Source organism: Porites lutea, chromosome 11 (assembly GCF_958299795.1).
Source record: "Porites lutea chromosome 11, jaPorLute2.1, whole genome shotgun sequence".
Lineage (NCBI taxonomy): Eukaryota > Metazoa > Cnidaria > Anthozoa > Scleractinia > Poritidae > Porites > Porites lutea.
The window spans coordinates 26,403,108-26,430,092 of NC_133211.1; the positions used below are offsets into that span (position 1 = coordinate 26,403,108).

Below are 26,985 nucleotides of genomic sequence, written 5' to 3' on the forward strand. Positions count from 1 at the left end.
ATTATAGAAGTTTAAACATTTTATTTTATTTCAATCAGCTGTTGAATTAACTTTCCCCGTAGTCAAAGTTTATTAAGATGATGTCGACACAAACGCTTCATAGACATAAATTTTCCCGAATTTTCACCAGTCTCCGGGCAACATGTAAACTTTTATTGAACGGGAATGGAGCAAACCTTAAATTCGTCAATGCTACGTCATTATTTTTTTTTTCCAAACTGGAGGAAGCCTCAATTAGTAATCACAAAGGTGTGTGTGTGAACAAACATTTCTCGCGTCGGTCACGTTCCGACAAAATTGAAGGAAACCTATGGAAACCAAAGAGAGGCTTGAAATATCCGCTTTGGTAACAAATGGATTTCATTTAATTTTAAACTGTTGTTTTCACCTTTCGGGTCAATTCGAACTTTCCCATTTACAATAACACTGGAAATATAATCGGTTTGTTATTTGAATGTTGCGAGCTATTCCTTTCCATTTAAAGACCATTTTTAAAATGTAGTAACCGTAAAATGTAATAAATGTTTTACCTGATGATTTTTTCATTTTACTTTAGCTCGCAAAAATTTACTTTTATGTTACATTTATCACCACCAAATATATGAATCTCATGATGAAATTTTTCAAATGTGCAAGCAAAGAAAAAAGATGGTAAAAAAGGAAAATGATACTTTTGGAAAAATACCCCGTTGATAAATGTGAAGTCAGATATCACTTGATCGGTCAGCTACGGGAATTATCAGGAAACTATAATGCCCTAAAAGAATAAACACGATTAACAAAACTTAACTTAATCCTCAAAGACCTTCAAAGTAATTTTTTTTATTTTTGTTGCGGAAGATTAAAGAAAAAGATGCGGTAAGGTTGGAAACTCATCAATCCAGCTGCCCAGAATTATTATTTATTTTTTCATTCATTCATTTTTTTTTTTCTAAAAAAGAGCTTTTCCGGAGTTCATTTTTCTAATTAACACTGTTTCACATCATATTCAGTACCACTCACAGCAATTTTTTTCTATGGAACAGACAACATAACATTTTGCATCTAAAAAAATAAACTTGTCTCACAGCTGAACCTGAGAGTACCTTTAAATTTGCTGACAAAAGGTAACAGGTTTATTTTTGTCGTTTTTTACTGAGACATGCAGTCATGATTATTTTTTTCATTCTTTTGCCAGCACTTATATCATGCATTGACTGAAACAGAGAAATATCCTCTCGATGTCGAAAAAACACCCGTTTTATTTAACAATGTGCTTAACGACCTTTGAAATTTGACGGGGCATTTTCAACCAAGCCTCCTCTGATTAAGCCTAAGCGATAAAACAGCATCAAAATATTCAACTCACATCGATCGATTAATGTCCTTCCTTCTTAGTATAGTTTCCTAAAGTGCAGTTAGTTTTTCACGCTTTATCGACGGGTTCATCAATCTATTCTACATCAAAAAAGTGAAAAGCACTTGACAACGGAAAATGAACCGGACGAATATTTTGCTCGTATTTGCTTTCAGTAAACACAAATTAAAACACATCTCAGAAACGCACTGAATATGTATCAGTATAGATTTGGACCATCACAAGCATGTATTTCAAACATCAAGGACAACCACCCTATTCAATCTGTCTGACTAGCTGCGTTGCCTTTTCATGTTAGCACAAGCCGTCAGTTCGTGGAAATTTTGCTTTGTTCTGGTAGCAAATTAATCGCAATGATTCTTGAACTTTTTGAAGCAAAAAGGAGCAAAGAGAGATCCATACTAGAAGTATCGCTTTAGATTTTATCAGGAAATGCATCGACCATGATCATTGATCTTATAGTCTTCTTTCAATCTAGCACATCATCATGCAGTGAAGCATGGCAACTCTCTGTCTTCTTATCTGCTGTTTATCCGCCCCGTAGCCAAAACTAATAGGGAGCATTGCTTCAAGGCGGTTCTTAAAATAAACATCACATTCGAAAAATTATAGTCCGTAGCGATCGAATAAACGGAAAATTTAATGCCTCCTTTTTGGCACGAGAAATCGCCGAATAGCTCGCTTCGAAAGCCGCCGACACTAAACGCCGCAACAGTATGGTGTTTGAGAAAGCATAAAAATTAATAGCCTTTCTGTATAATTACTGGCTGAGTGTGAAACTAAAACTGTTTTGGGTTCAATTTATCTAGCAATTAGCCTTTTATGAAACAACATAACCAAAATTTGACAGTTTCGGAAACGTTTAGTTCCTTCAGAACGATTATTGGTTCCGTGAAAACAAAAAAACCGAAAAACCATTTTATGGACGGTCAGAGCTACTTTTTCTCGCCTCGAATGAGCGTTTTGAGAATTTAGTTACTCGGCACGTTTTGGTAAAATTTCATCATTCTCTACTTGTTCCAGAACGGATGTTTAAATAGTTGGTATCTGTGAAGAACGACAGAAACAAACACAGCTGAGTTGTGTTTCTTTAATTAATTGTTCTGCGCTTGCGGAGTTACGGCAAACAATGCAGGCGTAGTCAAAAAGCGCCAAGGACATTTTTTCCAACGGGAAATTCTCCGCGCTTCTGCAATTTCCCTACTGCCGTTAAGTGTGGAAAAGACACCGGAAGGCCAATTTACGCGAAAAAGAGTGTTTTACTTGTGACCTGTAAACCACAAAACTCCGGTCCATGAAACAAAGGAGGCGGGATCTCAACAGGCTGTCTATCATGCTTGCGGGAAAACTGTTTCATTTTCTCCTGGGAGGGGTGTAAGGTCTTAAAGATATCATCAATGTGCATCACAAGCATGTGGATTCTTTATCCTTAGGATATTGAAATCGAGCTAAATGGCTATAAAATTCCTTTAGAAATACAACAAAGGGATCATATCTACTAATATAATGAGAACAATTGTTACTTTTTTTTCACCTAGGCTACCTCCCCTCCCCTGAGAGATTTTAAAGGCACCTTGCTGATATTGTTAACTACACTCGACTCAGTTCACTCACTTTCTACTCGTTGACTTGTCTCGTCCAGTAACAGCTGACTAGAATCAGGGAATTGGAGCGCTTTTTACCACCCCACTAGAGGCTGGAGAGCTTATAATGTAACAGAGAAGGTGAAAATGAAAGATGAAGAAGTTAAGAAAGCGGTTCAGAGCGACGAAGATGCAAAAACCGCCGAAAACGGCGAAGTAGTGGACATGGACGGAGATGCTACGCACGCGGTGAACGCTAATGGTAAAAGCCGAACCAAACCTCATCGTAAACGGCGAGGTTCTACTTCGCCGGAAGAGGATATTATCGACGGATTTGCCATTTCTTCGTACTCGTCTTTGGAGGCATTGGAGGTAAGAAGAAATGTTAATTATTTGCGGCCTTCTTTATCAATCTATTAACAGTAGCAGGTCGGTCAAATGCTCCTCTCTCACACTTCTTTGCGACGAGTCAAACTACTGTAACGAGCAAAGTAGGAACCGCTCAGTTAACGGAAATTTTAATGGTGCCATGCGAAAGAGAGTTGTTTGGGTAGTATTGGATACGATTGATTCGTTCTGTTGTTTTGAAAATGCTCATCCTTTAGCCATTTTGTGTACAGAGGGCGGCCAAGAATGGAGATCGTACAATGTTTACTTTTCGCAACAATTCACTCGAGCTTTCAGCCTCAAGAACTACTTCCTACAATGATAAATGTCAGATATTCGATTGATCTGTAATTTCGAAATAGAAGCCTAATTTGGTAGATTTTCAAACAGGATTACAAATCGAGGCTCTTTCAGAGGTTGTTCGCCGCGATCTCGCACATCCGAGTGGTCAGAAACTTGTCTTTCAACGACCTTATTCTGTCTTCGTGCCGAATTTTGAGAGGTGGTCCTTTTCGAGAGATTTTCAAGGAGATATCAACGCTAAATATATAAAAGCTACGCATGAACTACTTCCTACGTGTTGTAGTCGTCTCGGTATCATTGTTTCCAAGTGATACTTAGAGTTGTAATTTAGCGAGTAAACCTCGAGGAGACCACAAATGATTCTCGATAGCCCAAGGAGGCCATTTTTGCGTGTCAGGAAAAAAGTGTGCGTAAATTGCAGAGTGCCTTATCTGCTAAAACATGGCTGATCGACCCTTTCGTTCGCTGTACATAGCTTGTTTCCTTCCGGGGTGCTTTATAAAGCCACGAAAGCTGTGCATCTGCAATTTGCTTTCAAGCTGCGCGAAGCTAACGGCGCTGGATGTTTTGACCACAGCTTAGAAATTAAGAATGTTGTCGGGCGCTTGAGTGATAAACCTTAAAAATCGGCAGCGAAGGGATATATGTACGTTTTTATTACAGACAAATATCTCGAGTGCATATTCAATCGGTTACTCGAATGAAAAGTGGCTTTCGAACCCTCTTTAAATTTTCAGTGCTGGTGAAAACATCTTGCCCTAAGGAGTATTAAATATTCAGCGATTAAAATAGGACCGATCAAGTCAAACTCTCGCAGATGATTGGATTAAGTTATTAACAAACATTCCACCCTTGTTAGCTATAGCTTTGTTAGCTTCACCTCATAGCCGTGTTATTTTTATGTTTAAATTTTTCTTGCCCATCATGGCCTTTTGCCAGGCTTCAAAGATCCACACTTTGAAAAAATACTCAAAGCAATCGATTGCTATTCATGAGATCCCTGAATCTGAAAGAGCTTGTTTTTATACACATTAAATATGTTCCCACCTCGTTCGCACTTATTCCTTAACTTTTCTTCGCATACGCCTTTTGTTAGAAGAAGCATCAACGAAACTAAAATTCGGTTATTTGATAATTCGGAGTGGAACTGAAATCATTAGTTTATATTTGAAAATGTTTATTCCTCGAGAGATCGAGCTTACACAGGGATCTTTTTATCAATGGTTTGTCGATTCGGACTGCAAATCTCAACAACTGCGTTCTCTTCTTGTTAACTCAGCTTTGTTTAATTTTGTACCTTTTTGCCACTAGTGTGTGTTTTAATTCCCCAGAGGACCTTCCTTGTTTGTAGAAAGAACAATATCTTAAGGTTCCAGACCAATATACCTGTCTTTCTGTCGAGAGATGTTGAGTGCATCCCTTGGAAGCCTATTTTTGAAAGTACTGAGTCAATACTCTGTTTCTGTGGCAATCTCTTGAGCCTCAAAGCATGTGAATGCTTCCAGGCACGAGTTATTTGATAGATTGATGCCTTTGTCCATTTGACAGGCCTGCTAAAATTAAAAGAAATATTTTTGTCTGTGTTACAAATTGTGCATGGGGAATTTTTTGTACAATATCGCCAAGTCTTGATGAAAACTCGAAACACTATCAGCTGAAGTGCTTTGGATATAAGTATAAACTTTAAATTTTATGTTCTCTATTTGTTCCAAGTTTATACTTAAATCTCAATTCTTAACCTTTTCTGTTACAAGATTTAAAATCTAGTGATTCTCTGTGAGCACCATTATATTTAATTACAAGTGAAATTTACATTTTTATGTACAGTGCTTTTAAAATGTCTTTTCCATGTTTTAAATGGTTTTCGCTTCTAATCAATATGAATTATTCTTGTCAAGGCTTCTATGTCATCGGTCATGGTGGGCATTTACACCGAGATGGAGTGCCTTTAGAGACTGTGTGAGAGTTTAAAAGTCCTGGTGTGGTTTTCTATCACATTTATTTCAGAAAATGTTGAACCCTGATCAGATATATACATATATATATCTAAACATTAAATAACAGACTTTTCAGCATAAGTAACTTTTTACTCCCATGTCAAAGTTGTGAAATAGCCAAATTCAAAGTTTCCTTTTTCAGTACAAGCTAGGAAACAATCCAGGCTTATGCTAGCCAGTCAGTGCTCTCCAGTTGTTTGGTTCATGCCAAGTATCTTGTCACAGTGTGGTAAATCTTAGGTCAAAGTAATAATTATTACAATAGTTTAATTATTATTTCTGTTTTCCTTTGTTCCAGACCTCTTACCATACTCTGAGGCAAAAAATGAAAATCAGTTACCTAACTAGTAGTTAAAAATAATTTCAACCTGGAATTCATTTAAAATAATTATTGAAGTGTAAGCTGAGGTCAAGGAAAATTTCTTCAGGGAATCTTAGGTCAAAATAATAAAACAGTTTTATTTCTATGTTTCTTCCAGACTTTTTAGCAGAATCTGAGGCCAAAAATAAGGAAAGAAAACCAAACTAGTTAAAAATCTTTTCAACTTTGTATTCAGTGCATATTACATTTCCAAGCACTATTAATTCAATTATTAATTAAAGACCAGGAATTTCCTGACCCTAGCATATGCTTTAATAATGTTAATAATACTGTCAATGAATAAAATGGTGTTGAAATTTTTTCAGATAGTTTATTTACCAATGTATAAATCTGTACTGTATTTATGGTTATTTTTGTCAGTCACGAGGCCCAAGCAAACCAGAGCTTCATGGAGATACAAGGCGATCACACAAGAGCTCAAAGCGAGGCTTAGAAAATGGCATAAATGGAAAGAAAAGAAAGTCTGAAAAGCGGCGTGCAAGGGTAAGAGGTCTTCAGATTTCATCACATGTACATGTATTGTTGAAAAATTACTTATCTTCTGAGCTGGTGAAGGTACATTAAGTTTATGACTTTTCAAAATACTGACTGTCAAATCTAACACATCTGTGAGAATAAGACTACTGTTTTCCAGCTGCCAACTATTACTAGAAACATCATGCTAAGTTTGTCAATCTAAAGAATTGGGGAAACCTGAGTAATTAAACCAGTTAGAACTCAAATTATGCATGAATATTTATAACAGCCTTTCTTTGTGATAAGGAGAGGTGATTTTTCAAAAGTGGTTCCCTGGAAGGTGTAGGACAATCGTCTATGTTTCATGTGCTTGGAGTTGCATTTTTTGTTAAAACTATTGTCATATTTTGCCTTCTCGTCGTGGAAACCTGTGATTGTTTTTATTAGCAGCTCAATGAAAAGAAGTTATACAGTGTTGGTTACCAGTTATTTTGTGTACCTTTTTAATTAAATTTAATTTTGAGAGTGGGTAGATCTATTGGTGAGGCGACAAGAAACAAATTATATAAGCTGATTTGTGAACTTAATTGATTATTGCAAATAACTCTGTGAATAATAATGAGCGAAAGAAAGTTTTAATGGATGTATCCTCGTGGTTTTGTCTAATGCTTTATTCTGGAAGTGAAAGATGAAAAAAAAAGGTAATTTTGATGCAATGTTTTGGTTTTGTTTGTATTTCCAGATTGAATTGTAACATGATTCTGGTGTGTGTGTGTTTTTTTCTAATATGTGTGTATCTGTGCTCACTTTTACATTGCATGGTTTTTTAATCATTCAAGTGGTTTTCATTCCTTTGCCTGCCAAAAACTTAAAATATATATACATATATCTATAAATATATGTTGAATTTTTGTCTTGCAATTGAGACACAGAAAGAATTCTGCACCACTTGAAATGTTGTTCTACTTTTTGTACTTGAATGTTGAAATTTGGCCTTGAGACTTTGTCTTGTTGTTGTATTTAGAATTTAAGTTGCGTTATTTAGGGACTTAAAGATGTGAGCAACTGTTGTGGTTTATTGTTGTTTTGGCTTTCTGAATTTGGTGTTAGCATTTAGATATTCATATGTGTGTTTGTACCAACCTTTAATGTCATTTATTTAATAATTTATAAACATGGCTTAAGATCACCAGGGTCCAACCAGAAAACCCTTAAATTAAACAGTTTTCCTTATTATGGCTGCTGTGCATCAGACATTAAAAGTATAGCAATTGTGTCTCGGGTACATTTTTGACATGTACATAGTATTTTGTGGCGAGCGAACTTGTATAAAGACATGCTAATTTTTCTACAGTTCGTGTACATTTTAGAGTACAGAACAGGGAGTTATTAAAGATCACCTGTACAGCCAAAAAGTTATAAATCCCTCAAAAGTTGACATGTTGTGGCTAATTTTTATCTTTGATTTAAATTTTATTATTTTTTTGTTTCAAACTCATTAGCATACACTACCATTCCCACAGACAAAGGAAAATAATAGAATTTAAACCAAGGAAAAAATTGAAGCACAACTTATACATTGCATTTTATTTCTATTCATGTACCTCTCATTTACTGTAACTACCACACTGTATGTTCTTGAAATGTTCTTTTTTCACAACTGTTTCACACAACGTTGATTTTATCCGATCAGTGGTATGGTGATAAATGTTAAAGTTGCCAATTTGGCTGCCTGTATTCCACAGTCTTGTTCTTGATTTGTTAATTTTTTTGCTGTGTAATACATTTGAAATAAAGTATTTGCAAAATGCCCCCCCCCCCCCAAAAAAAAAAAAATAAACAAATAATAAAAAAAAAATTGACTGTCTTGTGCTAAACCACAATGAGAGTGGTTCTAAGTACAAGCAGAAACTCATAAGGGGTTGAAACATTTAACTGGCGTTCAATGCTCCTGAATATTCAATTTTACCATATTTGGAAACCTTGGTGAAAAATGGCTGCTGCGCGATCACCATGTGGTGGTTTTAAGACCAGAGTTCTGCATTTCAGCATTAAACATACACTGTTAAAGGACAAAAGATGGAAAGATAAAGTTCAAAAGAATGCTCAGTTTTTGTTTTGTGGAGGAAGGGAAGCTTTTCATCAAGAAATCGTCCTTCGAGTACTTCAACTCAGCTGTTTACTTCAAAACTTTCTGACAACCCTGAGAGGGTTATGAAGTTTGATTCTTGAGAATTATTCTGTGGTTTTCTTTTTTCTCTGATTACGAGACTTTTAGGAAGACAACACACAAGTTTTTTTTTCCCTTGATAATCTATTTTTTGGAAGAACATTCTTTAATCGATTATCACATCACTTTAAGATTTCAATCAATGATCGATTCTCAGCACACTGCTCTTTTAAAAAATAGTCAGACCAAAACCATTACACTCTGTTTTCCTTAGCAGATCACAACTGGTAAAATTTACCACTTGAAGCAACACTTCCCACAGCCTGCAGCGGCTTAAAGTGTTTCCAAAATTAAATAAGTTGTTTAAAAAAATACCCAAGTTATGATCCAAGCCGATCCTCAAAAGAAAGGGAAGTACAATACAATAGTTCAATCATGGGAAAAAGCCAAAATTTATCGGATGTAAGATCAGAAGGATGTGAGTCAATTGGTTTTCTTATTATCCGGGTTATCTACTCCTGTGCAATGATATCACGTAAAATGCACTTGGACGAGATTGAGAGATTTTGAGTGAATTTCCAGGGTGCAAGCAGATTATAAAATTAATGAGGTGAGCATTAAGTAATTGCTTCTTAATTTTCTAGATGTCTTTATTTGCTTAGATATATTGTAAGCCAGTCTTGATCCAGAGCGTTTTAGTGATGAATCTCAAGGAACACAACAACAACAACAAATTTTAGTGAAAATTGGAAATATAACTAACTACATTTCTTTCCCACCCGCAAATAGCTTATAAACTAATCGAGGCGGGGGAAGCTGAAGACATATTACAAGTACAAGACGAGATTTTTACTTGTTTGACTGCTCTATTTGCACATTCGCAAATAAATGGAGGTGCAAAGATATAGATCAAGTTATCCTTCTTCTCTGTGCTTTCAGCTGAATTGATGTGCCAGGCAAAAATTCTTCTGTTCAGAGAAAACTGCTGACTCTAGCTTGCTGGTCTTGAGCGAAAAAAGAAGGAAGGTGCAAAGCAAACCAGCTCTGCATCAAAAGCAACTTCAGTACCACTTGCAATATTATTTATCAAAGTACTGTATTCTTTGCCTGTTGAGGCATTAAATTTAACTGTTGTGTCAAAATCTCTGCCTGTTAAGTTAAATAATGGAGCTGATGATTTGACTGTGAGTCTTATTTGTCCATCAAGGTGAAAGAAAAGCTTGGAACTATATGGAGTCAAAATGTGTTTCGCTCTTTCAAGCTAACCCCTGGCTAACCATTCAACTGTAAAATTAGTTGACTGTTTCATTTGCAACCATCTGCTATTCCGGTACACAGGCTACCATTGGGTCCAATTGTTTTTAAACCTTTAAGTCAAAAGAAAACTTCTTGAGCACCACATTAAACATGTTAATATCCATCCGTCGATATCTTCACACCTCCATTTGCAAATCGGCAAAAATTGTTGACATAGTAGCGCAGCATGATACATCAATAAAATATCTTGTGTGCCTCGGTATTCATCTGATTTAACTATTTGTGACCTCGATGAAATTATTTCCATAGGCAAATAAAATTACGAAAAACTCAGGCCTCATTTATCATCTGCTTGCACTCTGGAAATTTACGTAAAGTGCTTTTATACATCACAAATACATGGAATTAACGGTATTTTTCATTTAAAAAGGCTTACTTTCCCTACTTCCCAGGGGTCATTTTCATGGCTTCACTTTATTTATTTTCAAACTGTATTCTCTGTATTGCCCTCCAGCTCTGACGCCAGCACTTACTTTCAAATGGAAACTCCTAGTGTTTAACATATGCTGGCAGAGATGTAATCTACACTTTGTAAAGTTACTGAAGAGTTGTTGACAAAACTCAGCTGTTATTGATATTAAGATAAATCTGACAGGTGTTTACAGTAACTCAACCAAAAACAAAGTATAAACACTGGAAGATAACTCGCACCTCAAGTTCAGAAACTTGTTCAAAGTTGAAAAACAACTCTTTTGATTACAAATTTGTGCCTAGTGAGGAAAAGTCTTAAGCTTCCATAAATGTGTATCACTATGCATTGCTGAACCTAGCCTGATGTTTGTTGAAGTCTAAATAAAAATTAATTATTTAGTTTGGCTAAAGATCATCGAGCAGAACTTTACAGTGTAGGTAAGAGTCACTAATCCTTAATTACTGAAATTTCATTTGTAAAAGCTGTTAATTTGTATGCAGGCATGACTATGTACCTGGAAACTACACTGCCTTTCATTGCTAACTTGTTCCAAGCCAGTCAAAATGTTTCACAATAGTTGGCAGGGTAACCATAGAAACAGACAGCAAAGATGTAAATTTGTGGGGAGATCTAAACTTTTTTGGCTCCATGAATGGTGACCAGTTGTACTGCATCAGCACTGGGATAATCAAAATACACAGAGGTTTTTGAAACTTATTTTAATCAGTCTTTCATTGCTGTCATGTCTACAGCAAGAATTGAAAGCTATCTGTTAATAATAGCCTCATCACTGAAAGGCAGTTTGAGAATTATATTGACCAAATTCCTCCAGCTATAAAATAGTGGATCTTTTACCACAAAAGTATACCTGAAGATATTTACATATTGTAATTTATATTAGTCTGTTAGGAAAAGGTTTGAAGTTTGTTTTCTCAAGTGATAAGGGGAATAAATTTACATTCCAAATTATCTGTTCTTGCAGAATTTCAAGGAAATTTGGGGGGTGGGGCAGGGGGTAGGTTTAGCTTACAGCCATTGTTGTTGTAAGTGTGAATGGTGGTAAGAGTCAAAACTTGAAAAGTTAATCACAGAATAAATTGCATAAAGTGAGAAGTTCTTTTATAGGATTTTATGCACAGGTGCTTATACATGTGAAGTAAGATTACATTAAAGGTCTAAGGTGAGAGCCATAATTGTTGTCCCTCTCTAACTTAAACAATTCTGCTGACGTTTCATCAACAAAAAGTCGTAATCTACTTATATAAGAAATCACAGTCCTGAATAAGTCTGTTGTTGTATCAAATGGCACCTCCACAACAACTTGGCCTATTTACTCTTAGTGGGAAACGGTCATCTTGTGTCGCAGTTTTTTGCCTTCTTGGGAACAAAAGGCAAAGAGTACACCTGTACCTCTTGGCTCCTAATAAACTGATCTTACTGACCAGCTGAGCTATTGAGACATCTGTGCAAGTACTAGCTTTGCGTCCATTTATCACTTATTGTCAATGATGTTTGGGTTATAACGTGTATGCAAGGCTTGTTTTCAGAGGTCCCACCTGTTGCCACAGACATTTGTTTTATGCTGTGGGCATGTATGAAAAACATTGTTATATAATGCATACATGTACATTGTAATGTATACAGAATGAACAGTCAACCCTTGATCATTCCAAACTGGTCACTCCCACATTTGTACGGAAGGACAAATACATCTGGTTTCTATTAACAGAGGCAATCTGTAACAGCTGAAGGCTGTTAAGATCAGCTAAATTGGTTTTAGAAACACTTGTGAATGACAATATTATTTTTTGTTGTATGGCAAGTACACTAGCAGTCCCTCGGGATTGCCAGATTTTACAGGTCTTTTGCATTGTTTTGTGTAGCAGTGAGGTTATTGGATTTCAGACTGCTACAAGGTCAGTTATTCTTATTAGCTCTGGTCTCATTCCTTGGATAAAAAAATTATGTCACTCTTTGTTGGGAGAAAAAATTATTGCATTTGGTGCACATCCTCAGAGATTAGGTTGCATTACATACATGTGTCATGATCAGTGACCTACATTTGTTATATTTCAATTATTCTAACATGGCTCCGAGGGGGCAAAATTGCAAAATCTTCACGACTCCAATGTTTTGCAATTCCCAGAAGAGACTTAAGCACAAAGAAAACCAAACCAGATACATAGAAAAATGACCAGAAATGCTGGGAGTCATGTTATAATTTTAATTTATTAAAAACTGAATAATTGGATAATGCAATTTTAGAGGTCTGATTGGCTTAGCCATCATGCTATATGAGCCATTATACCATGCTCTCCAAATATGTTAACTTTACGTGTCTGCTCAAAATTAAAAACAGGCTGAAAATTGGTTGTTTTTACAAATAAAGTTGGAAAGAATCCTCATTATTTTGAGGGCATTTTTAGTGAAACAATTATTCCACTCGCGCTTGTTGGATATGTGATGATTATAGCCAACTCATCCAATGGCACTTGTGGAATGATTGTGAAATATGGAATGTTGGCTATTGGGGAGGGGAAAATGAATGCCCAGGTAATGATTAGAGCAGCAAACACTTTTGAGAAAGAATGCAGGTCTTGGGAGAACACCACACCACACAATTAAAAATACTATGTCCTGTTGTTGGTGTTGTTTTTTGTGCCCTTTTGCAGTACAGTACATTGTGCAGTGCATTGATTCTACAGTTATGTAGCCGAAGTGTTCTTACTTGGAAATAGTTGACTTGCCTTACATCGGGGGCACCCAACGAGAATATAGTTCAAAACCACTTAAACATAGCATTGTTGAACGTATTTTAGTATTTAAAAGGTAGATATAGGCATATTTTTATCCCCTAAAAATTTTTCATCTGTTCGGATTTCCTAGCTGAATGTCTAATGATCCGAAAATTATAGGGATCAGAACTTACCTTTTCGAAAATTTCAGCTAGAAAACAGGCCCCCGAAAATTCTAGGTGACCTTTTTACGGTAAAAATCTGTTAAAAATGGGCAATTATACCATGTTTGGGAGGTTCGAAAATCCTAGGAGAGGCATGCAAGCAAGAAATTTAACAACAAATGTTCCGAAAATTTTAGATCTCAAATCGTCTTCTGAACAGATATTTTCCAAAAATTGTCGTTGGGTGCCCCTGTTGCATTGTGTGTAAAAAAATTATTTTTAGGTTTTTACTGAAAGCTAGCTGCATGCAAGGAAGACTTTTGTTCAGCTGAAATTTCCTTATTTCTGTGATTTGCAAAGTGCCTCCTTAACCTACATTCATGAACCTGATGGTACACCATCTACAACATGGCCATGGGAAGGTCTTACCCTCAAACGATAAGAGAAAATATTCTAGACTGTAACAATAATGAACTTTCTGTTTGACAAATCTCTACCATGTGGAGTTCACATGTTTTATTTCAGTGTAGTATACATGTATTGTAGATATTTAAATACAATACAGGTATTAGCAACAGCTCTATATGTTGAAAGCAACAAAAATTGCTTTGGAGCACCAGTGATTGGTGAAAGGACAAAATAATACAAGCACTTCTCTGTTTCTTCATGAGTAGTCTTTAGGTTTAAACGACCTGAATTAGCTCAAATTAGATCAATTACAATACCTGGAAAATCAAAGCCAACACAATTCTTGCTGCACAAACAACAGTAAACACTGCAGTTTGGCGAGTGGATTTCTGGTGCATGATTGGGCAGAAATAACATTTCCGACATGGTTTTCTTGGTGGCACTGTAAGCCTGAGATGCTACAATATACAGTGTGATGATAATAGTAATAATAACAATAATAAATAATATGAGAAATATCAATAATGACAATCTAACCCTTTAAATTGACCAATCACTACTGTGAATGTACACTGCTCGTTGAAAGTTATACAGTGATAGTGTATGTTTATATTTTTGTTAGATGCATCTTGATCCCAAACCAAAGGACAGTGACTCCGAGGAAGAGGCAAATGTAGAACGAAAGAAACCAGAGGGATCTCGGCTTACTCCACAGCGAGAGAAGCAAGTTGGGAACACAAGTGATGTAAGTTGTTTGCCAATAAAGGGAGTTTAACCCTTTAAGTCCCAATAATGACCAACATCAATTTTCTCCTAACAATATCCATAGATTGTCAAGTGCAACATCTATGAGAATTAATCAAATGATCACAAAGAGAAAAATCTCTGATCTTTTATCAATTTCTCCCAACTAATTCTGTAAGAAAATGTATAGAAATCAGTTTGGAGAATTTGTTTGTGGATATTGGGGCTTAAAGGGTTAAGATACCATGATGGTGACAGCAGCAAAAACATCTTTCAGAAAGGAAACTTGTGTTCTTTCAATCTTTATCAGGATTATTCTAACTTTTATTTATTTATTTATTTATTTATTTTAACAAACAACAAATTAAATACAAGTAAAAAGTGACAAAAGAAAGAAAAACTACAAAACAAAAACGAAACAAAACAAAAAAAAAAACGCGAGAAAAAAAAAAAAACATCAATTGAGAGGAGAGCAGCAGGCTAAAAGCAAACAGCAAAGTTGATACATCTGGTCCTTTTTTCGTTTTTCTCTCCCTACTTTTTCGTTTCCTTTTTTTTTTCTTGAGTGAAAGGGCACAGTCAAAACCAACAAAACCAAAAAAAAGATGTAGAGAAGATATTTATATTTAATTAGGTTTTGGAGACTCAGGTCAAAAGTCTTATATAAGGCAACAAGGGTTCCCATTTATTATTAACTTGCTTACTTTGTCAAATATAGACAAACTCTTCCGGAGTTGAATTCCTAAGAACCACATCCAAGTTCCGAAAGAGAAAGAAAATTTTGTTGTTTTTCTGTTTAAAAGTGGGAAATTAGGCATTTTAACTACAGTGTATATAATCCTGCAGTGATGGCAAAGAAACGTACAAAAAGTATGATGCATTTGCAGAGGTGCTGTTTTGCTTAATTAAACCTAACGCTTTTTTGATGTTCTTATTGCTGTTGTTGTCGTAACATCTTAAACTCCCTTAAACACATGGCCTGCTGCTGAGAATTATTTTATTTTAATTTAAAAAAATTGACCTTTTTTTAGACATCAAGTATTATCTAAAAGTTTCTGTTTATTAAATAGGTTAATGACACTGTACCTATTGGACATGTGAAAATTAGGGCTAGCAATGGTATTGTTGTGACTAAAACATATAGCACAAACCAATTAGAGGCTAATTTGACAGCTGTTAGATTTTCATAGATATTGCTGGGTGTTATGTAGCATTGGAGTTCCATGAAAGTGGCATTTGTCAGTATGTATTGGACAATTTCAGTTCAAGTTTCACCATGTTGTGACACCTTTGTGGAAAAACTTGCAGTGAGTCATCATCATTGGTGTTATGTAAATTCCACATTTCAATAATAATTCAACACCTTCTGTTGACTTTGTTTTCAGGATAATTCAGACTCTGCAAGCTCAGATAAAGGATACTGGGTAACTCTTTTTACATTGTTTCATTTACTTTACTTTCAGCATACTTTGTAGGAGTATTATCATGGCGCATGTAAGTGTTTTATTATAACCTAGAGCTCTGCAGTAATTTTCTTTTTTCTTTTTTTCAGTGTGACACAGAGAGTGAGGGTGAGAGGGTAAGTTTATATTCATTTGTTATTGGTTAAACTAAAAACTTTTAAACATACTCCTCCAGACTCTGTCAAATTTGTCTCTGTAAGTAATATTTATTTTGCGTAGCTGGCTTGATAGTTTTTGGCACATTAATTTTTGTGCACAACCCATCTCAAGTGGTTGTAACATTCTCTTCAAACATTATAATAATCATTACAAATGAGAAATTTTAGGGCATGGTGAAAATTGCTTTTGGACCATTGGGAATTAACGCTCTATAAATATTGTATATTGTATATTATTGTAAAATAAAAGCATTAAAGTAAACCTTTTTGTTGAAATTTTTTATTTTGTTTTTTTACTTTGAAATAAATTCAGAATTGAACTAAATAAGGTTCTCTGGAGAGTTGTCTGTAAGGTTGCTGGTTGTAGGGGCTGGGCTGGGCTGTGGGTGAAATGAGCTGATGAGAAAGGAAGAAACATGCATGTGCATCATCTTATTATTATTTGTAAAAAATGTAGCATCTGAACAAAACAAAATTTAAACCTGATACTTGGCCTTAACTAAATCCTCTGTCAATTTTTGTTTTATTCTCTTTGTTGATCATTGTAATTTATTGTAGTGAACTTTGATCTTTTTTGCTACGTGTATTAGGCTAGATACTAAATTTAAGGTCTGATGGGAATTTACCAAAATGCAGATTTTTCTTGTATGGATTAATGAATTGTGGGGGTTTCTAGACTGGTTCATTTTGTCAGTCTGTAAGACAGTTGACAAGTTGTATTTTTGCAGTCGGCTTCAAATGGTTAGCTTAAATTAGTTTAAAAGCTGTGAGAATTGTTTATAATATTAGATGTGGGTAGCTGGAGTTATAATGGCTTTAATATTCCAGATGAGGATAAGCCATTAAAACAATACTGAATGGATGAAAAGTTGTGTTTCCTGGTCTAGAATTATTCTTGTTAATATTCTTGTTAAATTATTGTTTTACTAAGATCATTATTTTCGCAACAGGTGCTTTGTTGATATACATTATTGTAAGCTGCTCTTTATTACCAGGCTATTAACCTATTTTTAATGTAAATTAAATATGAATTAAAGTTTAAATTACAAGAAAACAAATAGATTTGTGTTAACTGTGGTAATTAGATGGAATGGTGGGTGTTGCGGAGCTTCAATTGCTTTATTAAAATTTATTACTTTACAATTTTTGGTATTTTTCAGATGTCAGAGAATGAATCTGCAGTGACAACATCTGCTCAAAGTGGTAAGCGTTTTCTGTGGGCGTGTCTAATTGGACTGAATATTAAATTCAGCTTCCTTTAATTTGGACATGTGAACAGTTTTCTGTACACTGGAAGAGGGATATGCACCCAAAATTTCTGTAAAAACTACAGGGTTTGTACAGTCTTGAATTCTTGAAAAAAGTGTGGAAAATGGAAATAAAATCTGGAAAGATAGTAAAAAGTCTGGCGTATTTTTTCTTTCAAGCTACCTCAAGTGCTTTATAGAGGAAATTTGTTATTAATTTTTTGGGCTACCTGTGAATTGATTAACTGGATATTCCACTATTTATAAACTTCTGGAACTCCAGTTATAGTACTGTAATGTATTTAGTGTAATGTAACATGCCTGAAATATCAACAATTAACCTTCATATGAACGTAAAAACATGAATAAGTTTCAAGGATTATTCTTAAGTCAGGAGATAGTACGTGTAGATCTCTTAGTTTGTAAACAAAGTTTCCCTAAGTTTAGTGTTTGTTCGTAATCCTTGCTTGATTTCGTATTTCTTATAGGAACATTATTAAATAAGACATCAGTAGCCACATCTAAACCCGTTTCTGGAGAAAGCTCTGATAAAGAGGCTGAGAAAAGTACATCAAAACCCTCAGAATGGCCAAGGTAATAACAACCAATAATAATAATAATAATAATAATAATAATAATAATAATAATTAAAATACTTATAATTATAGTTGAGAATACTTGCCGATGTTCATAGCGAGTCTCGCTGCTGCATTCTGAATACGTCGCAATTTGACAATCTGTGACTTAAGCAAAGCATACAGAAGACTATTGAAATAGTCTAAGCGACTGGTTATAAAGTCATTGTAATTAACTGTTGCAAATTAATGTACCGGTAAGCTAATCAGGTTTGGTTTCAATCTCTAAATGGGACATGTAAATCGTTGATAATAGTTATTAGCAATTTTTGAATAAGTCTGAGTAGGATGTGAAGAATTGCACAGATTGAGGATAGTGTCATCCACCTCGATCATCAGACACCCTCCTCAATCTGCATAATTCTTCAGATCAATTGAAAAAGCTGAATTCAATAATTGTGTTAAATTACATGATTGTATTATTCATAACAAAGACTTCATACTTACAATAATTAATGTAAGGTTCCTACCTTCATTTGCCTGCCTTTTGGCAAAATTAGGATTTAAAGGGATGTTTAGCGTAGCAGATTTTCGTCAGATAGCAAATTGTCTTTGTTCAAGTTGTATTTTCGCTGTTCTTTCTATGTTTTCAGGCAGTAATTTAGCTATTTTTTCTTTGCAAAATGTGTAAAATTTTCTGCCATTTTGCTAGTTTTACAAACACAATGCAAACTTGTCCGTAGGGCTTCTTAGTTACCGTGCTTGGTTTAAAGTTTATTTCCTTTTGTTTTAAACTCATTATCATACATTACCATAACCTAAAACAAAGGGAAATAAAATTTAAACCAAGGATGAAATTGAACCACAACAGCCACGCCATTTCCTGTTGGTTGTTGGGCACCATTGATGTAATTTTTCACCAAATGTGGAAAATTTGGCAGTATTTCCCTACTTGGTTTCCCAAATGTAGACAATGGTAGCTGATTATGAAGAATTGGCCAGGGAATCTAGTCAATCAGAAACGGGAAATATTTTGAACGAATGATAACTTTATTTATTGTATTTCTTGTTTAGTTCATCAACTGTAACATCTCAGCGCCCCAGCAGCCGCAGCACAAGCACTTCAACAAGCCTCCACTTGGCACTTAGTTCCACAGCTACAACTGCAAGCCACCCTATGACGCCCTCGTTTGGACACCCTCATCATAGCAGCTTGTTCCCACACTTTCCTTCATTTCATGCCCATCCCGGTGCCCTGGGCGGCTACTCTCATGGACCGGCTGGCGAGTCACCTTTTCCTTATCCAAGTAATGCACTTAATGATTCAGACACTGGCTTGACACCACCCCACACCACCCCCCTTGGCAAGGAAGGTCATCTGGAAAATGTGGAGGTGTATGGTGGTGTTAAAACCATGGCTGAATTAAGCACTTAAAAGAAAGATTAGGCAATACTGCACTTGCACTTTCCTATAAAGTACCTACACAGAGAGAGAGAGAGAGGTTTTTACTCTTTCTCTCATTATGGTACTTCAATAATTAGATACTTTTCAGGTACTAATTAACTATCGCTTAGCAATTTCTCATAAAGTTACCTTAATAGAGATTTTTCCCACAGACTCAATAGGTAGAGCAGCTAATAATGTTCAACACTGTGAGGTATAGCTTTTAAAAATTTAGTTCAGATTTCATTTTTGTATATTTTGAGGGTAAAGAAAATGAATGCCGAGAAAAAATATGTCAAATTCCCATTTGGAAAACACTAGAAACAAAATATTAACTGAGATTTCATTTATGCGGTCATGCACTATAGGATATAATTTCCAGTCTTTGTAAAAGCAAATAAGAGTGTGCACACACTTAAAAGTACTGTTGGCGAGGTTTCGCTTAAATCGTCACACACCACTATAGGATATTGTCCATGGACTCAAAAGAAAGGACCACTTTGTACAGCAACAGCACCTCAAGAAAGTACAATGTACTGCTTTTGTTTGATTTAGATGTTAGGATTTTGTCCACAGACTCATAAGTGGGGAGTTTGTCCGGTTAAATCGAACGTGTTTGAGCTGAAAGGAGAATAACTGGCCTTAATAAGACTGATCCAGTGTATATGTAGCACAACTCTTTTTTTGTCAATCCTGAGACTGAATAACTCGCCTACTTCATACAGGTCCTGAACTTCTGCGTCATGAACTGAATAATCGTTTCCTGCAGTCACATGCAGACAGAGTTCCCCCTGGGCTGAGTGCATCACAGCTCATGCATTATGAAAGTCATCAGCATCATCACCAACACTTGCACCAACATCAGCATCAACACTTCCACAGCAATGGTACCCCAGTTATCACTCCACAGGCACCCCAGTCTGTGGTGAGTTGTTATGTGTGTGAAATGATTATTCTGGTTTATTTCCTTTAGCAACAGTATTTTAATACTTAGAGTCTGTATTTTACGGAGAAAAGTTGAGTTCCCAATATCGTTGACCTGAGGAAGTGATCATGTTGTAAACGTAAGGAAAATTTTAGGATGTTGGTCGGATAATATTAGATGGTCAACTGTTATTTCCGTTTAGCCATGGCCTGTCTAAGGAGTAGAGGAGTGTTATGTTGTGCATGTTCTACGTAAAAACAAGTGGACAGTGGCTGCATTTCTCTCGCACTGTTTAATGTATGCGTAGTTTTTCGACACCGAAATTCTTCAACAACATGTACCTTCTCTTTCTCACATTTATATAGGGGAAATACTTATTCACAATTCTCTCGTAGAGGGCATTCCTTTGACAGGCGACTTCCGAAAACCACTCGCATTTTGCCAGTTTGCCATCGTTGATAATAGAGAGCTTTAGATTCGAGGACGAGGGGGACTACGATGACGTCATTTAAATTTAAGTTTTCTCGCCTATTCTCTAAAAACAGACACCCAGGAAAGCATCATTTTACTTTTTTTTCACCACAAAAGTTAGTTTGCTCATTTCCGTTGAAGGTGGTAAAGCCTTCTCCCGATCGCTAAATGAGAAGAATATAAGATTCCTAACATTTGATAACTTGTTTTTGCCACTTCTGCATTCTCCCTAAAACTCGTAGTAGAATGACGATGGCCATCACGTTTCCCGCCAAAATGACGCTGGTTCACGCGTGAACAGTCGAGCACTACTTAGTGTTGCGAAAATCTCGTTCTCGTTGTCGAACTCGTCTTACAGTCTAAAGGGCTCTAAAATTATGTCCTGGGTCTCGACGGGGCAATTCGGGGTGCAGGGAGCGGCAAGGAAAGGGGGAAGAAGCATGGAGATTCTGGATGCATATCATGATTTTGTAGCAACATTGTGACTAGTAGGGCATTATTTAACCGATCGAATTTAGCCTTCACACCCATCCCACGAAAAATACGCAGCTTATTTTTCTTCATTGTGTCAAGTCACTATGCACACTTAAAGACACCAAACAGGGACAAAAGCTAAGCCAACATTTTCTTTTTTTATAACTTTCTTTGGATTTTAATTGAATTGAGAGTAATCTAAAATTTCTTTAGGGTTTTGCGTAAACTCTTGGACTGTTTTTTTGTTAGTTTTTTTTTTAAACAAGCCTTCTTTCCTTGTCTTTTTTTTTGTCGCCAGCTTGGAGTTTCTCCTGGTGGTTCTTATTTTGCTCCTCATTCTCCAGTTCCTCCCCCTCTCATTCAGAAGGTATTGTTTTTGTGTGATTGTACTTAAGTGATAGTATTGCTTCTCTGTTTTTCTGTTAAACTCATTGTTTCTGGTCCCTTATGTAGTGCGAGTGCTTATGTGCTAACTGTATTTTAGGATTCTGGAAGTCTATGTTGGTGCTCAAGGAACAACTAGGAATCCTTGGACGCCCTCTCTAATCCTACTTCCGGCCGCTGTTGGAATTCGTTAGAAATTTATTTAACTGTTCTTTTGTCTCCTAGGGAACATTTAAGAAATCTTTCAGGGTATAAATGAAAATATTCCCCTTATTTTCTTGACCTCTGTCAATCCTTTGGGGAATGTGTCGAGAAATAAGAGACCCCTTTTCTGTAAGTCATCAGTGAACATGACAGAAATCCACGGAAAATCACGGTTGTGACGGTCGTTTGGATACCGTATTTTCTCGAATAAGTGCCCTCCCCCGAATAAGCGCCCCCCTCCCTCTCCCCCCATCCTTTCCTTACTAATAGGGATACAAGGAAAACCTGTTTTTGTTGCCTTTTCGGTGGTAACTGTGTGTGTAAACCGTATGATGGACTAAGGTACGCTTGATTACCAACAGGAAAACTTAATAAGCTCCCCTCTCGATCGAGTGCCCACCAACCAACATTAGGCCAAAATTTTAAATAAGCGCCCCGGTGCTTATTCGAGGAAATACAGTATTTAAAGAAGAATTGATGGTCAATTTTAAAGAAGCAGTATCAAGCACTCCAGAGAGTATGTTTTTAGTTATCAAAGCCCTAGCGTCGCCTCTTTTTTTAGGTGGAGTGGTTAGACAGAGTAACAGGGAGGCGAATCGTGCGTGCTCGCGCGATCGATTTTCCCTCTGACTTTCGTCTACCTGCAAAGTTCACGTTCTGGTGCGACCAACTCGAGTTTGCCACGTAGGCTATGCATTTGTTCGAATCTTCTTCATCGTGTGGTTCATATACTCCGTATCTCGTTTGATCAGTAAACTGGGTTTTCGTTGATTCGAATTTGCTGACCTGTATAATTAATTAATTTAAGTAGTCAATAGCTCCATTAAAACTAATTTCGATTTCTCTTCTCTTTAGAAGCCTGGAAAATGGTGTGCGACACATGTTCAGATAGCGTGGCAAATTTATTACCATCAACAGAAGGTAAAAATTATTTTATTGAGAAAAAGGAAAAAACTTGCAGGGTACATAATGCCATTCTACCTGCGTGAGGTTGTTACAGATTTATTCTATTCATTGGAGTTACTGTATAGTCACTTGAAAAATTAATCGTACGATTTAATCAAGATTGTGGCAGTAATAGTTTCCTTTTTGGCGAAGGTACGAATTTAATCGAGTTTTTCCTTCCACACTGTTTGAATATTTTATAAGACGATTACAACTGTCCTTGCAAGGCATGGTATTTAGAATCAAAATTTCAGCGTCGTGTGTGGTATTGAATAATGTCTTAGCATTTCTAGTGTCTGCAGCGAATTATAACCGGGGTCGCCGCATAATGGTTGCCCGCGTAAAAGTGATGGCGATGACTAAATTGAAATTTCAACTGTAGGGTAACACTGTTTGTGATGGAAAATAGTCAACAAATAAATAAAAATTGTAAGGCTAAGAATCCTTTTTCAGTAATAAATGAGAAATTAAATCATGAGAGAGTTAGCCTGTGAATACAGCCGTCTGTCCTCGATTCTCACCGCTGGGGACGTTTCGCTAGCCGAGATGAGCGAGGAGAAACGGCTGTAGTCGTGGGCTATGAGAGAATTTTAGCCCAGTTAGGCATGAGGCGGCAACAACCGAAGCAGTGATTGAATCAGTAGAGATGATTCAACTGGTCTGACTGGTTCCCATAGGATCTTCATTTTGATTATATAATTAATTTGGGTGCCCTTTTCTTAGAATGCTAAGAAAAATTAGTTCAAACTACGTTGTAAGAGTAACCTCTTGCTTAGCGCGCCCGGTGAGTGGCTATATTCTACGGTCTTGAGTAGAATACGCTACTACCTCTTTTCAAAGCTACTCATATCTGTTTTGATGTGTTGTTATCTTGTCTCACCCGACAGGTTCAGGTTGAATTACACAAAGACCCTCATGTAAAACCAGAGCAAGTGTCCATCAGCAGGTCTGGAGGCTGTCTGTCGTTATCCACTCGCCCCAGTACTCACGATGCTCCGCATCCTGTTCACGGTGGTCCTGGAACAGTGAGTCCAGTTGCAGCGCCTCCCATTCCTGCAGGTGGTAAGGAATATAGTTATTTCTAGCGTGTGTTATCACTAAGATAACTTGTTTTGACCTCCAACATAGCTTCCTTGTCAGGTGTTTTCAAACCAAGAATACTCTTAGCTGCTGCGTTTGAAACATGACTTGTACTTTTATTTCTTGCACAGCTGGTCCGTTTTTACCGGGAGCTCCCATACCTACAGCTCACGGATCCAGTCACGGTCTGGTGGCCCCCTTCAGTGGAGGATCCATGGGAATCGGCTCGGCTACGTCACCCAGTATGATGGGTCTAGGGGGCAGCCCTGTAGGAGGACTGAGGTCAGGCTTAGGTGCGTCTATTTCTAGTCCTTTCAGGAGTACTGCGAGTAGCAGTTTAACTGGCAACTCTCTAGGCCTTGGATCAAGTTATGGTGTCACCCATGGAATTAATCGTGATTGGGGACGTGTGCCGGGTTGGCTTAGCCGCGAAACTGAACGGGAGAAGGATCGTGAACACGAACGTGGTAGGGAACGAGAACGCGAGCTTGAACGTGAACGTGAGCGTGAACGTGAGCGTGAAAGAGATAGGAGTCGAGATCGTGATCAGGATAGAGATAAGGAGAGAGGCAGGCTTGAGTCACCCCACAGAGTTGGCAACTTACTGTCCAGTAAACCCTCGGAGCGAGAGAGGAGTGCAGTTCATGTCTCCGATGAAGAAAGTGATAAGCAACGTGACAGGGAAAAGCCAGCAGAGGCCCGAAGATCTCCAAGTAGCCGACCTACACATTCCACCGGCTTTAATATCGCTAGTTTGACCAGCACGGATCCTAAAAGGGAAACCTCGCCATCATCACAAGAAATCAGAGGTTCTTTGGAACGCACTTCTTCCACTTCCGCCTCCTTCTCAAGTATTATTTCCGGCAGCCGAAGGGACGAGTTACCCAAGTTATCCAGCGAAAGGAGATTAACTGACGAACATGAACTTGTTGTACTATCAAGTGACAGACATAGCGGTGTACTTGGTAATCCACACGGTGTCTTTACAAGTTTCATGGACAAACGAAACATTTACGAAGAACGAGAACGAGCCGACCTTGCTCGACTCGCCGCTCATCCTCCGATGGCGCGCCGTATCGGGGGATACCCTCCTCCCCATCTTCATCCACACCCGTACTCCCTCCCTCATAGCCACACCCATCCTCACATTCCTCCACCTTCTATCTTCGCCCCCGGATCCTTAAGTAGCCATCCGTATCTTAGTGGTTCCGCCATGTCAGCTGTCACACACCCGCCAGGCATCCCGGGATTTCTTCCCCCGCGTGGAATGCTGGGATTGCCTCTGCCTGGCATGAGACCGCGAAGTCGGAGTCCAGGGGATGCAGTAGGAAGCGAGCATGTGCGCACTGCAGACATTCTCTTGGCTGCGCCTGATAGGCCATAAGCGGCGAAAATATAACGGTGTATAGTATATAAATTTCCGATGCTGGAAATTGGTATAAAGCTCCCTGTTTTCTCCATTGCGAAAGAGACATTCTGGTTTAGATATTAATATTATTAATAATATTTAATAACGATTGCTGATTCGCCAAAATCTGTATACGAGCTTTTCGATTTGTGTGTGTGGTTTTCCACCAACTGTCTTTTCTCGTTTATTGTCATTCTCTATGACCTACAACTAGTTCGCAAAGCTCGTGCAGTGAACGAGTAAGTTTAAGATTTATTTTCGTCGCTCAAGTGGTGTGAAAAAAGTCGCTTGTACCTATACATAGTGGTATATAATATTTTGAAAAAATTCGTTTCTTGTGTCGCATTGCGCCTTCTTTGTTTATAAATTGATCAATGTATGCACCAACGGGCAGGGTTGTTTTTAGAACAGGTTATTACATAGTTCCAGGTTGCGATATTTTAGACTGGTTGATGATCATCTAAGATTTTGAGCAGTGTAATGAACATTTCCCTCTGTCTATGTCACTTTGCCTACGACTTAACGTCATTTCAGCAGAACGTTTTAGTATTGAAGAGGTAAGCAATAAACTTAACGGGTTTTGGTGAATCAGCACAAAATTAAAATTTTCAGGCTTCAAACTCAGTTTTGTTACTGTGCCCTCTCTCAGGTTTTTGATCCGCCGCTTATTTCTTACTTCTAGTCGCGAATATGGCTCCAAGTTTCACGTTTGAAATTGCAAAAGAAAGCATTTTTTCCAGAATGTTCTTATTAAAGTGGTAGAAATTTGTATTTGAGACTTGGGAAGTAGGGTGTAAAATCATTTATTATAGAAACGTTTCTATTTGGATTCGTTTCCACGCACCATTAACAGACGTCCAGTTTTGTTGTAGGAGTTTTTTTCGTGGAGCATTCGTTGCGTTGCTTGCGCAAAAATACTGTGTACATTTTGATAAATGTAGAAGACGATACGATTATTTGTATATTTTCCTCAAAGTTCTATGTGAAGGAAATTTCGAGGAGAAAAGATTTAAGTTCAAACAATTCCTATATTTACAAGCAAGGAATTAAATTATTTGCCCTCCAACTTGCTGTTTGTGACGTTTGTTCCTTTGGCCTCTCGATAGCACTCTTTAATAATTTATCGATTCACAAAATTGATAATCGATAGAAATCGATAGCAGTCGATAACAATCGACAAAGAAATCATCGATTTCTATCGGAAAAATTTTCGATATTATCTGGCGATCGAGATGGAAATCGATAATCATCGATGATTGATATCGATTAATATCGATCATCGGTTTATCGATTAACCACGTCTGGAGTCAGTTGGGGCGGGGAGGAATGAGAACTCTCCGGCGAAAACTTTCGTCCAAGCCGATTCTTTTGGGAGGCTTAATGACCTAGGCCTCTGAGGGTGCAAGCTTGTTTTTCCATTTTATGGAACAAGAGAGTTTTGGAGTTGGGAGTGAGATAGCCTTCGAGCAGACTCACTTGGGAGAGTTCGGGGAAAATTTTGTCGCCGGAGCAAAGTGTACCTTCTCGCAGGCTTGGGACGTAACCATTGCTCAATGTTTCTCGCCTATGGGAAGATTTTGTTGTCACTGAAAAAGGTTTGTGGAAGAACATTTAAAGTGTGTAATTCATTTATCTACGGTGAGTGTAATTGAATTCTCTGGCGTCAGTCTCTGCGTGTATTACGTGCAGCGAACATACTGGTCACAGAGATCGCACCGTGCGTCCAATTGACCACTCCAGAAAATACCATAACATACCATAACGCTCTTTGTTTGTCAACGCAACATTTTGC

At 37.2% G+C, this 26,985-nt stretch overlaps 1 protein-coding gene across 5 annotated transcripts; it reads left to right on the forward strand.

The window, feature by feature from the left end:
• The first annotated feature begins 2,905 nt into the window (after nucleotides 1–2,905).
• Nucleotides 2,906–26,259, forward strand: LOC140951737 (uncharacterized). 5 transcript variants are annotated; one of them, XM_073401059.1, is made up of 13 exons: nucleotides 2,906–3,312; nucleotides 6,370–6,492; nucleotides 14,294–14,416; nucleotides 15,801–15,839; nucleotides 15,968–15,994; nucleotides 17,197–17,239; nucleotides 17,772–17,877; nucleotides 18,933–19,165; nucleotides 20,028–20,227; nucleotides 21,471–21,539; nucleotides 22,619–22,681; nucleotides 23,593–23,767; nucleotides 23,917–26,259. In XM_073401059.1, exons 1-13 carry the CDS (start codon nucleotides 3,088–3,090, stop codon nucleotides 25,167–25,169), a joined length of 2,679 nt encoding a protein of 892 aa, XP_073257160.1. In that variant the 5' UTR covers nucleotides 2,906–3,087; the 3' UTR covers nucleotides 25,170–26,259. The 5 variants fall into 5 exon arrangements, with proteins under 5 accessions (XP_073257160.1, XP_073257159.1, XP_073257161.1 ...); XM_073401058.1 differs by having other exon boundaries at nucleotides 2,907–3,312; nucleotides 22,616–22,681; XM_073401060.1 differs by having other exon boundaries at nucleotides 2,907–3,312; nucleotides 18,933–19,141; nucleotides 22,616–22,681.
• Nucleotides 26,260–26,985: the final 726 nt, after the last annotated feature.

Bases quoted from the DNA above. Each gene is read 5' to 3' on its own strand.
- LOC140951737 (XM_073401058.1), top strand. From the start codon at position 3,088: ATGAAAGATGAAGAAGTTAAGAAAGCGGTTCAGAGCGACGAAGATGCA. The intron at 15,995-17,196 runs GTAAGTTTATAT...GGTATTTTTCAG, and splicing joins CAGAGAGTGAGGGTGAGAGG to ATGTCAGAGAATGAATCTGC. The intron at 19,166-20,027 runs GTAATGCACTTA...TACTTCATACAG, and splicing joins GTCACCTTTTCCTTATCCAA to GTCCTGAACTTCTGCGTCAT.